At 47.4% G+C, this 12,893-nt stretch overlaps 1 protein-coding gene across 1 annotated transcript; it reads right to left on the bottom strand.

The window, feature by feature from the left end:
* Positions 1–2,501: 2,501 nt before the first annotated feature.
* On the bottom strand, positions 2,502–6,259 carry THBD (thrombomodulin). The gene has a single exon (XM_082745386.1). The coding sequence runs from the start codon at positions 6,238–6,240 to the stop codon at positions 4,363–4,365; it is 1,878 nt and encodes a 625-aa protein (XP_082601512.1). The 5' UTR covers positions 6,241–6,259; the 3' UTR covers positions 2,502–4,362.
* Between the last annotated feature and the right edge of the window lie 6,634 nt (positions 6,260–12,893).

Here is a 12,893-nt window from a genome sequence, read left to right as displayed (position 1 = left end):
GACTCTTACCTCTCCATGCTACCTCTCCAGCTCCATCTTGGACACCTTCCCCTTGTTCACCATGCTTCATGCCCTCTGCCAAGACTCTTCCCTGCACAGGGCCTTTGCACATGCTGTTCCTTTACCCAGACTGCTTTCTTCTTCACTCTGCATTTGACTAACCCTTGTCCCTCCTTGTCTAGTGTTAAGGGTCAGCTCATCAAAGACACTTTCTTTATTCCTGCAACCTAAATTCCACTGACCTATTGTGCTGAGCTTCTCCTCAGGACAATAGTAGGACAGTAGGTAGCAGTAGGAGCTGTGTCTAAATGCAATACAGTTTGGGGGCATTTATTTGTTTTATATTTGTCTCCCCCACCAGAGTGTAAGCTTCTCAGGGTAGAGGGTTGCTACCATGCCTATCACTAAACCAGGCACAGAGTACATGCTCAATAAATATTTGCCAAACTAGTCCAACAAAAGGAGCTAGATCTGAGGAGGGGACAGATGCCATTTAGCTCACAAAATCAAGTTCTGACTTATCCACAAGTATGAGCTTGACCTTCTTCCCCAGGCTCTGCAAGCTGTGCATTGTCGTCAGCAAACACATACCATGTACCGAGATTTGGAATTCTCCCTCAGACCTGGATATCCCATAATGTGAACAGAAAAGGAGGCCATACAAATTGACCCACAGCCCCTGTTTCATAAGGTTTACTCTGATTCTAAATTCTGGGCCACTGTTCCTATAGCCGACTGATTTGTTTATGTGATCCTGGCATCTTTCTCAGAGTGGGGCTGCGGTTTCCCAGTTGTTTTGAGAATCCCAAGTTTAGAGGACGCCTATAAGCAGGGATGTTTAACTTCCCACAAGACAGGGAATGAGGAGGGTGTGGAGGGACTGGGCTCCCCCCGCCACACCCAACCAGTGCCCTGAGGTCCAAGATGACCCAGTAAGGATTTTCAACTCTGAATCTTAAAAGTGTGTTTTGGGGGCGCCTGGGTGGCTCAGTGGGTTGGGCCTCTGCCTTCGGCTCAGGTCATGATCTCAGGGTCCTAGGATCGAGTCCTGCATCGGGCTCTCTGCTGGGCAGGGAGCCTGCTTCCTCCTCCTCTCTCTCTCTCTGCCTACTTGTGATCTCTGTCTGTCAAATAAATAAATAAAATCTTTAAAAAAGAAAAAAAAAGTGTGTTTTGGTCTTCCTGTATCCCTTAAGAAAATTCCCCTCCTTTGGATTTTAGAGAAACCCTAAAGCAATGAGCCCTAGTTAGTCATTCGTAAGCTGCTTGGAAGCAGATACTTTTGAAAAATGAAGTCCAGGGCACCTGGGTGGCTTAGTCATTAAGTGTCTTCCTTCTGTTTAAGTCCTGATCCTGGGGTCCTGGGATCAAGTCCCTGCTCAGCAGGAAGCCTGCTTCACCCTCTCCCATTCCCCCTGCTTGTGTTCCCTCTTTCCCTGTCTCTCGCTTTCTCTCTCTGTGTCAAATAAATAAATAAAATATTTTTAAAAAAAGAAAAGAAAAATGAAGTCCAGTAGTAAGGACAAATCTATAAGCTACCGCTCTCTCCTCTAGACCCCCAGCACCATTCATGTGTGCCTGCTTTGCTGACACATATCAACTTTTTCCTTCACATGTACCTACTACTGACTTTGGTTTTCTGCGTCTGCCAGACTCCTAAAGGCAACATTGCTCAACTTAGGATCCTGTGAGACCCTATGTGCTATGCATAGTGGCCACACCCCCACACACCTCAAAGCTGTCAGCTTCATCCAGGATGGATACAGAATCTCCAGCTGCATCTGTGCAACAGTAAGCAGAGTTAAGAGAAATTCAGCATTATCCAGATGTATAATAAATGTTTGAATATTTGATCAAACTCGGTTGTCTTCCAACTTCTGCTTTATGAAAATTTTCAGAGCACTGTATATAAAATTCAGGCAGTGCCACACTCCAAGGAAAAGGGCCCCAGGAAATGTGTCTTACAAAACACAGTATTTCTAATCTCCAACAGAAAAAAGAACGATTTAATACTGCATGAGACCTTGGTATGTGGAAATGATTCTTTGAATTAGAGCCACAGACTGAGACCCCTCGTGACTGTTGTATTTGGATATCTCAGAGGGCAGATAATGCCAGACCATTCACAGGAAGGACACACAGCTGGGATTCTAGAAATGCCCCTATGAACTGTTTCTTTAACTCACCCCAACAAATAATCCTATAATGTGTTTCAAAACACATAGACACAAGTCTTATGTATGAAGTTGTTATGGTTACTGAAGGAAACATAAATATTTGTGCACACAGACATAACACGAAGTCCTTCTACAGTGCAAACAATCTTCTCTGGAAAGATCTCTGAAAGTCAGAGACGGTGCCATGAGCAGATGGAGTTAGTGACGGGGTGTGGAGCTGCCTTTCCAGGTGCCTCCTAGCATTTCATTTTTTTGTGAGCCCTGTGTAATGACATAAAATGAGGGGGTTGGGGAAGGGTAGGTGAACAGACACAAAACTCAAGATCACTTTGTTATTTGTTTATTTTCTACATGTGATGTCATAAGCAAGAGTTTTGCCTGTGTTCTAGTTTATCTCCAATAAATAAATAACTATGTACAAATGTGCTGAGTTTACAAAATAGAGGAAAACCTTTGTTTTACAAAAGATACACTTGTATGATACATTTTTCCCATACAGTGAAACACAATTCATTCCTAGCTTAGTTGAACCAACAACCCTGTGTAGCAATGTCTAAAGATGTGTACCTAGTCTTTTCTATCAGAAAGCAAATCTATTAATTGAAAATTCCTCAGTTTCTTGAGAATATAGGCCCGGACTTGGCCTGCTGCTTATTACTGATCTATATTTAATGTATTCCAGAAATTTGGAAGCTGTCTGAAACAGTTCTTCTCAAGCTATATTGGGCAGACCCCTGCAGATCTTGTTAAAATATGAATTCTTGTGCAGCTGGAGCTTCTGCATTTCTAGCAAGCCGCCAGGAGCTGCTCTCCCTTCTCGTCCAGGGATCCTGTTCTAAGTGGCCAGGGTTAGAAGGCCCCTTTAAAGTGGGAGAAATTCCCGAGGAGGGCCTGATCAAGGTGAGGCCCTCATTGGACAACCTCCAGGCTTCATCCCCCAATTCCCAACCCCCCCCCAAACCCAGCAGAACTGGTTTTGTTTTGGAGCTCACATTACAAAAAGAGTAAGACTCAAAATGGTAACGCATGAATTGTGCAGCTTAGAACTTTCTTAAACTCTCTTGTGGGAAGAAATTCATTTCCTTCTTAATCTAGAGCAATAATGAGAACATTTTCAACGTTGTCAAAAATAACCAGTAATAACAACAACAACAGTTATAATAATGGGAACAAGAAACCGGCATAAGAAGCTTAACAACAATATAGATCTTTCAGTTCAAACGAAAATGACAATAAAACCCAGGCTCATTGTTTAAAAAATAAAAATACAAAAAACTCCTTGGGTTGAATTTCTGCGACAGTCCGGCAACATTAGTTCAATGAATGCCCTCACATCTTAACTTTTGTTAAAATGATATTACTCTGGAAGCCTGAAATTTCAGGATAAATTAGCAAGCCTGGTTCAAGAGCAAATAAATTCCAACCAACCTTGACTGTAGTGTTTTGGATTCTACTTCATACATACATTTTTCCAAGGTAGACATGGAAAGACAGAAGGAGGGTGACCAGGTAGGGAGACTGGGTATGTTGGCTGAATTCCAGGGAGGGGAAAATTGGGTGGAATAACAAAGGGAACAGGGGCTTGGCTTCAGCAATGTGAGAGCGCTGGGAACCACCAAGATGGTTTAACTCCCACCTGAAGAATAGAAATATATAAATATACAGATAGGGAAGGGGAAGTGAAGAAGGGAGGGATACAAAGCGGGTACTGAACATATACGGGTGGGGGGGAAGGAAACACAAAGGAAAAAAAAATCATCCTAAATACTTAAAAAAAAATAAATATCTTGGTCATTATCCACACCTTGATTACACTCACTAGTCCACAGGATTGCAAGTCTGACGCAAAGACCACGGGATTGCAAGCCAGCCAAGGAGGCTCCCCCATCCTGTGCCCCTTGGTGAGGTCTTGGGACACTCTGTAGTCTGCATCTTCGCTATAAATTCCCATCTCTGCCTAGCCGTGTGATGATGTCATGGAAGTGGCTGGGGCCTATACTCCTTCCAACCCCCGCTCCCCGGCCAAGTGTGGAATCAGCAAAAGAAGGGGGACAGAATCTTCTCCAGTTCTGATGCCAGCTAAAGTGCTTTGGATTAGGTGCCCAGGGAGTAAGGCTGGGGGAGGGGAAGAGACACAGGAGGGAGGGAAGGCCCACCCCACAGCAGGGGACAGGAAAGAGGCCTCTCAGAGTTTCTGAGGCATCTGCTCAGTTCGCACATGCTGGAGCACCACCTCTTTGGCCGGGGAACCACACTTATACTCCAGCTCCGCCCTCGTGGTGCCTTGCTTCTTGCGCAGGTGGCACAAGAGCGCCAAAAGCGCCACCACCAGAGACAGGCTGGCGATGGAGATGCCGATGAGCACTCCAGAATGCAAGGGCCCTATAGGTGAGGGGCTCAAGGTGGCGCCGGGAGTCGGGCTGACCGGGGGCTCCCCAGAACCGCCGTCACCATCACCATCAGTGTTCACCTCGGTGGGGTCACAGTCAGGCCCACAGATGCACTCGTAGGTGCCTGGGAGGTTGCGGCAGGCCCCGGGGCAGTCTCCATTTTCGCACTCATCGATGTCTGTGCACATGAAGCCGTCGTCCAGGATGTAGCCTTCAGGGCACTGGCAGGAAGTTGGGCTGTAGGGATCGCAGTCTGCTGGGCATGCAGTCTGGTTACAGAACATTAGGCACCTCTGTGGGTCGTGAGGGCTGGGTGCGAAGCCCTCAGCGCAGATGCAGCGATAGTCTGTCTGGCCCACAGGCTGGCACTGGTACTCGCACTTGCTCCCTAAGCACGGGTCCACTGACTCCACGCAGTCGTTGTTCACCAGCTCAAAGCCAGGGTTGCAGTGGCATTCAAAGGCGCCCCGCGTATTAACACATCGCTGCGGGCACGGACTGGGCACCTGGATACAGTCGTCCACGTCCTCGCACCCGTGCTGGTCAGCAGCCAGCTGGTAGCCGGTCTCGCACATGCACGAGTAAGAGCCGGGCACGTAGCTGTTGGTAATGCAATAGTGCTCGCAGAGTTTGTGGCAAGGGTGATCCGCTTGTGCGGCGCAGGAGCGCCCGTCAGCCTCTAGGTAGGCGTCAGCCGGGCAGAAGCACTGAGACGTCTCAGCGCTCCTGTTGCAAGTGTCCTGGCAGCCACCGTTCTCGACGCTGCAGTCCCAGGCGCCCTGGTCATCCCGGCCCCAGCGCGCCTCGGCCTCTCCTGGCGGCGCCGCGCACTCCAGCTCCACTCCGAAGGGCGCTATAGAGGCAGAGCTACCCGCGGGTAGCGCCTGGAAGTCCGCGCCAGTGGCCCCGAACGGGGTGCTATAGGTGATCGTTACACCAGCGGCCGCCACGGCTCCAGAGTCCACGAGCAGGGGCTTGCAGGAGGCTGCAAAGTGGAACTCGCAGAGGAAACCATCAGCTTCTGCAGTGCACTGCTGCTCCTCCCAGGCTGGCTCGCGGGGTGCTAGGGCCCCAGCTTCCGAGACTGCGACGCACAGGGGGCCGCAGAGAGGCGCTGGGTCAAAGTGCAACCGCGCCCACCTGCTGTAGCTGGTGCGGTTGTCGCCGGTAACCCACTGGAAGCCGCGCAAGGGCCCGAGTTGCCCTGGGTCGCTGCAACCGGGCGGGAGCTGCAGGCCGATCCAGAGGCGCGGGCTGTCGCCGCTGTCGCCGCTCAGTAGCAAGGAGATGACATCAGCCGCCACTGAGGAGCGCACAGTCATCAGGTGGCCCCCCAACCCTTCGCAGGCCTGGCTGGCGGCGAAGAAGGTCGCGGGGCCCCGGAAAAGCTCGAAGCAGTCGTGCTCGACGCACTGGCTGCCGCGTGGCTGAGGCTCTGGGGACGTGGGGAGCCCCAGACCCGCGGGGGCCAGCACGCCGAGGAGCAGGACCCGGAGCATGCTGTCCCAGCACGCCGACGGCAGGCGCGGGGGAGAGCGCAAACGCCGCGACATGGCCAGAGCTCCGAGGGAACCGAGAAGCGCAGGGCGCCGCCGGCGACAGGCGCTTGCGTTGGTCCCAGCCCAGACGTGTCCAGCCGCGGCGCGCAGCGCTGGCGAAGCAGCCTCTGACATGCCGGCCGGCCGGGGCGGGGGTTTATAAGTGCGTGGCCCTCCCTCCTGGACGTTCGGGAAAAGGAAGGAAGTGCCTGGTGGGAAGGGCTGATGCTGCATTCTCGGATTACTGGGTTCTCCCGGCGCCTTGTGCCCGCCCTCGCGCCTGGGATCACCTCGCCGGGATGAGTAAACCCGGCCCGGGCGCTGGGAGGTCCCCAGGCGGGACCGCCAGGCGCAGGCGCCGCGGGAAGACAGTACCTCTGTCAGCAAGACGACGTCCTCCCCCGCCACTAGGGCCCTCAGGCTCGCGGTCGTAAAGGGGGCTTAATACGCAGCCCCTCTTAATCTCTCGGTCCTCTTTCTTTTTCTTATAAAAGAATGTTACCACCGATTTCAAGGGAAGTCTGGATTGCGGAACTCTGTGGAGACCAGAGAGGAGGGCTTTGAATGAGCTACGGGGAGGTAGTGCCCACGACCGGCCCGGATCTAGGGGGAGGTGCCCGACAAGAGGAAAATTTGGGGAGGGGGTGCCAAGGGCGTGGGCTTCCCCCAAAGAAGCAGTGTTGGTGAAAGAACTGGACCCCGTCCCGAGCCCTGGCGCCTAAAGCAGGAGACACGATGCGCTGGGCCCCAGAGGACAGAGGGTGTGGCTGGCGCGATGATGGGGGAAGGGAGAAGAACTGGCCTAACACTGGCGAGCTCCGCGCACAACCAGGGACCCACGGGTCCCTGAGCATGAGGCGAATTCTTTTTTTTTTTTTTTTTAAGAATTCTTTTTTAAAAAAGAACTTTTTTAAAATTTTTTTTATTTTTTAATAAACATATAATATATTTTTATCCCCAGGGGTACAGGTCTGTGAATCGCCAGGTTTACACACTTCACAGCACTCACCATAGCACAAACCCGCCCCAATGTCCATAACCCCACCACTCTCTCCCAACCCTCCTCCCCCCAGCAACCCTCAGTTTGTTTTGTTGAGATTAAGAGTCACTTATGGTTTGTCGCATGAGGCGAATTTCTTGCAGAGCCCTGTAGGAGCAGGCGTGTTGCGGAGCGCGCTAGCCTGTTGGGTCTGTTTTTATCCAGCTTCACAGAGGGATAGGCCATCTCACACCCCGAAAGGGGCGCTCGGGAGCCCTCGCGGGCTCCAAGCGAATTTGGCTTGGGACGGTTAAGGAATTTTGCATTTGGCTGAGAGATCAGAGTGATGTAAAAGTGCAACGTAATGCCACTCGCGTTGCAGAAGGGCGGTCCTCCGGACGGACAGGGTGGGGACAGCTGCGACGAGGAGATGGGAATCTGTCACTTTCGCGACCTTTACCGCTTATTCACTTACCAAGAATGTGTGTGTGTGGTGTGTGTGTGTGTGTGTGTTTGGTGTCCAAAACATAAGGGAGTGTGGGGGGGGGGGGACATAAGGGAGGGACAAACTTTTTTTTTTTTTAATCCTATGCCACCTCTCCGCTATGATCACTCACAACCAAACACCAGAGGGCGGCGCTGTTGAACTCTAAACAAAGCCCCAAAAGTTGGAGAGCTCTAAACTTGGGCTGAAAAGCTTAATAATGGGTGGAGGAATGCAGGGCCCTTGCCCTGGGACAAGAAAATTTTCTCCAGGGAACCCCCTCGCGGATTCCACCTTTCAGCTGGGTGTTTTGCCTCTTTGGTCCAGCAGAGCGCAGACCCTGTAAGGGCAGTGTGGCCTCTTCACAAGTGAAAGGCAACCACGTGCCCACTCACCCCTTCCCGGCATTCTACTGATAGTGACCAAAGGTGTGGGGTGTGGGCACTCCAAGAGTGAAAAGGAGGAGGTACAGTGGTCCTTTCCTGCATTTCCCAACGTCTTATCCCAGGGTGGAGCGCGGGAGCTCCAACAAGGACAACTACTGCCTCCTGAAAGCTAGGTGGGGGAGCGCAGCATGGAAACTAAGGTCTGGGGAACCCTGGAATGGGTGCCTCTGCACCTCTGGGGTGAGAAGGAAAGACCAGCAGTTTTGAAGAGTGGGGTTGTCTGCTGGTGGGAGCAGGCAGAATCTGGTCTGACGTCCCAGCGGCTGCCTGTGCTGAGCCTGGGTCTTGACTCACATGCACAGCCCACCCACGGAGGCTGGAGCTGGAGCAGGGCTGCCTCAGGTGCAGCTGGCCCTTTGGCCTTCCCGGACAGATAGATAGTCCCTGAAAGATTTCAGAAAATGAGAGCAATGCCTGTATGTGTGAGGCAAGAGAGAGGACAGGACCTGTTACACCCTTTCCTCAAACTTGACTAAAATTTTCAAGCCTGCCAGCCCTCAAAGGAGTTTGAGGGATATTCAAGAATCAAGTCTTGCCCCCACACCAGGCTGGTTCACTTCTTGGATGGGTTCTAGATGATTCAGCATGGCCATCTTTAGTAGGGTGCCCTATTTGGGTCTCCTTGGGCCATTACTTTGAGGCTTTTTTGCATATTTTAAACTACCTCCGTTCCTCTCTGGACCTTCTGCTTAGGGGGATTGGCTACTCCCTATGTCTCCATGGGATTGATACTAGTAGCTCCCTTTCCATTGGCTGGCCCCTGGCCCTGCTGCCCTTACTGAGGGCTCACCAGCCCAGGCCCATTTTGCTGTTTCATTGCAACGCCTCCCTTGAGGAACACCCATCATGTCCTAAATACTGAAGCCAAAAACTCATTTTTGGTATCTCTTTTTCTTGATGTCTATATGTTGTGTGCACTCTTGATCTCTGGCTATTTCAGGTTCTCTTCATCCCACAGCTTCTGAGACACCTACCTTCCTGCTCCTCCTCTCCTCTACTTGCCAGAGGGGTGGCCCATCTGCTCTTCTTCCCCCATGAGGGTGGCCAGTCCTCACAGTTCTGCCCATGGCCTATACCTCTTTGCAACCCACCTTTTTCAAATTCACTTGTTCCTACAGATGCTGAAGGGCCCAGCAAGAGGGGCCCCTGCTGACCGGCAGAGAAACGTCTCACTGTGCCTCACTGCCACCCCATGGCTCCTGTCTTTTTGTCTACCAGTAAAGTTCTCGTTGCTGCCTCTTCTCCCTCCGCTGAAATCTGACCCTTCCTTTAAGGCACCTGTGACACACTGCTCCATCACACGTGTTTCTGAGTAACCAAACCAGAACTGAGCTCTGTGTGAAGTGCGTAGGACTTTCTATCAGCAACTTAGCACTTACACCTCTTTTGCTTTACAAGTAATTGTATGCTTTTTAATCATGCTCCTTCCTAGACTTACAATCTAGGTTCCTGGGCATGGAGCATAACTCTTAGACATCCAGCCTACAGCATGTTTTGTTTGCAGACAGTGCTCAGGGTTGTTTGAGCACCTCTTGGGGGTGTTCCTTCGTGCCCTGGCTCTGGAATGACTTTCTCAGGGTAACTTGCAAACATAAGGATGGGGGACCTCAGTGCCTCGGGGTTAGGAGTGGGGGCTTTGCAGCCAGCTTGGCTTGCTTTAAGCCCCCAGCTCCAATGTTTATAAATTATCACATATGTCACATATGGCAAGTAGCTCAGCCTTTCTGTTCCTCATTTTCCTTAACTGTGTGATGAGGATTAGAATATTTGAATACTAATAGTCATTGCTACAAAGTGTTACAATGAGAATTGCGTGAGTTATGCATGTAAAGCATTTAGAATTGGTAAACTGTGGTAAACTTTCGACAAATTTTAGTTAGAAAAGGAAACACTCTGCTTTCTAGAATTTGAACTCAGCCACTGATTGTGTTCAACACCAGCATGATTCGTGACCATAGTAGAGACTCACTAAATGTCTACTGGGTAAAATTCAGTTCAGCTAAGCATTTTTACTGATAATAACAATAAACAATCATGGAAAAAAAATCAAGGATAAAAATAAGTTCACATGCCAGGACGGATAGCCCAGGAAGCAAGCACTGGGCCCCTATGCACTTGGAGGGCTCTCATAAAACCTCAGGCTAACTCCTTGTCTGCCCTGGAGGCATCCATTGTTAATTTCTCTTTTTCCAGATGTGGAGAAAGATGAAGGTCAGGCAGAATAAGTGACTTCCCAAGGCCACACAGCTAGTCAATGGTGAAACTAAGATTCTCCAGCTCACTTTAGGATGAGAGAATTAGAATGTGCAATATATCAGAGCCCTGATTTTGCCATTTGCCAGTTGCTAGAGTTTGGCTAAGTTACTTAAATCTCTGGTTTTCTCCCCCCAAAATTGGAGATATGTTATCTAATTTATGGGTTTGTTGTGGAAATTAGACAATTTACACAGAGGGATTGTTAACCTTTCTTGTAACACAGCAGCTATTCAACAAGTACAGTTGTTACTGCTGGTGGATGTTGTGAACACAGAAATAAAGAGGAGTCCAGATGCAAAAGGGGACCCTAGGGAAATGTGTTGCCCCAGACATACCTTCTCAAAGATTTGTTTCAAGCGTGGGAGGCAGCTTTTTTCTTAAAAGACTTAAAAAGAAGTTTCTAGTTCCAACATGAGCACTTGCTGAAAAGTCATCTATCAGAATGCATAATTCCAAGTGCTAAGGACATGGAGATCATGGAGAAAGATGACTGACTACTAATTTGTGTTGGTGAAGAAAGTTCCAGGCCCCTTGGGTGGAAACTGCTTTGGGAAGCACATGGGAATGAGGTAGATGAAAGCTGCATACACTGTCCAATAGGACAGGCACTGCTCTCCCGTGATTATTTAAACTTAAACTCATTAAAATTAAAGTTAAAAATTAAGTCCCTCAGTCTTATTAGTCACATGTCAAGTGCACAATAGACTAATGTCTACTGGATTGGTCAGTATGAAGACAGAACATTTGATCATTAGCAAAGTTTCTATTAGATGGTTCTAATCTACACAGATAGTCAGATAATGTCACCTCGAGGAAGCCATTGGTGGGGACACATGAGTGTCCCCTTCTTAGATTCAAAAGATATTGTTTCACAACAGTTATTTTCAAGATAATGGTTATCAAAACCAAAGTCAGAACCTATAAGGGAAACATTAACAGGAGTGTTAAAATTATATGACCCTGGGCGCCTGGGTGGCTCAGTGGGTTAAGCCGCTGCCTTCGGCTCAGGTCATGATCTCAGGGTCCTGGGATCGAGTCCCGCATCAGGCTCTCTGCTCCGCAGGGAGCCTGCTTCCTTCTCTCTCTCTCTCTGTCTGTGTCTCTGCCTACTTGTGATCTCTCTCTGTCAAATAAATAAATAAAATCTTTAAAAAAAAAAAAATTATATGACCCTTACTAGTACTTGATTAATAAACACATGAGTATTATTTTTAACCTTGATTTTAATTACAATCATTGAGATATTAGGAAGAAATAAGTTATAAAATTAAAAATATTTATAAGCCATAATAATACTAAAGTGCAGACATAAAAATTAAGTTTGTGGCCATGCAGCAATATATGAATCTAAGCACGGAAAAGAAATGCCTGATAAGCAAATGTTACTCAACAAACAGCAGTATGTCAGTGGGGCAGAACAAATAGTCTACTAAATTTGGCTCTCACCCAGAAATGTAAGCTTTCTTCCAGAAGCAAGGTAAAAATTTACAATCCTTTATTGGTTCATTGTTTTGTAAAAGGAAATATGTTGCATCTGCAAAAAACCCACAGCTGATATACTTACTGTGAAAGACTTAAAACCTTCCTCCTAAGATCAGAAGTCAGACAAAGATATCTCCTCTTGCCACTGCCACTCAAATGTTCTGGAGAGTCTCACCAGAACAGTTAAGCATGGAAATGAAATGAAAGGCATCCAGATTAGAAGAAAAAAAAAAAAAAAAGAATAAAATTATCTCTATTCATTAATGATGTTATCATGTCTGTACATGGAAAATCCTAAGGAAAACATCTAAAAACTGTAAGAACTAATAAATGAGTTTAGTGGTTGCAGGATACAACATCAATATACAAAAATCAACTATAATCCCAAATGGTAACAATGCATAAGCCAAAAATAATGTCAAGAAAGCAATTCTATTTACAACAGTGTCAAAAAAAATAAAATACTTAGGAGTCAATTTAACAAAAGTAGTGCAACATGTATACAATCGACCCTTGGACAATGAAAGGGTTGGAGCACTACCCCCTGATATGGGCAAATTTTTGCATAGAGTTTTTTAATGCCCAAAATCTTAACTGCTGATAACTTATGGTCAGCTATAAGTCTTACCAATGACATAGTCATTAACACGTATTGCATATGTCACTTATATTATATACTCTATTCTTATAATAAAGTAAGCTGGAGAAAAGTTATAAGAAAATCATAAGGAAGATACATTTACAGTCCTGCCCTGTATTTATCACACACAAACACACACTGTAACACACACACCATCCTCATATAGGTGGACCTGTGTAGTTCAAACCTGTATTGTTCCAAGGGTCAGTTGTACTCTGGAAACTACAAAGCAATGTTGGAAAAAAAAAATGTTTAAGACCTAAATAAATGAAACTCCATCCTATATTTAAGAATCAGAAGACTTAACATGGTTAAGACAGACATCAATCAATGCTCCCAAAATGGATCATAATTCAGTGCAATTTATTTAATAAATTAAATAAATTTAATTTATTTAAATTAAAATAATTTAATTATTTATTAAATAAAAATTAACTTTAAAGTAATTAAAATTTAATTTTTAAATAAAAATTACATTAATTAATTTTTAATTAAATTTAA

Source organism: Mustela nivalis, assembly GCF_964662115.1.
Source record: "Mustela nivalis genome assembly, chromosome: 8".
In the NCBI taxonomy this organism is placed as follows: Eukaryota; Metazoa; Chordata; class Mammalia; order Carnivora; family Mustelidae; genus Mustela; species Mustela nivalis.
This window is presented reverse-complemented; position numbering and strand designations above follow the sequence as displayed.

Coding starts and splice junctions, on each gene's coding strand:
- THBD (XM_082745386.1), bottom strand. CDS start 6,240: ATGTCAGAGGCTGCTTCGCCAGCGCTGCGCGCCGCGGCTGGACACGTC.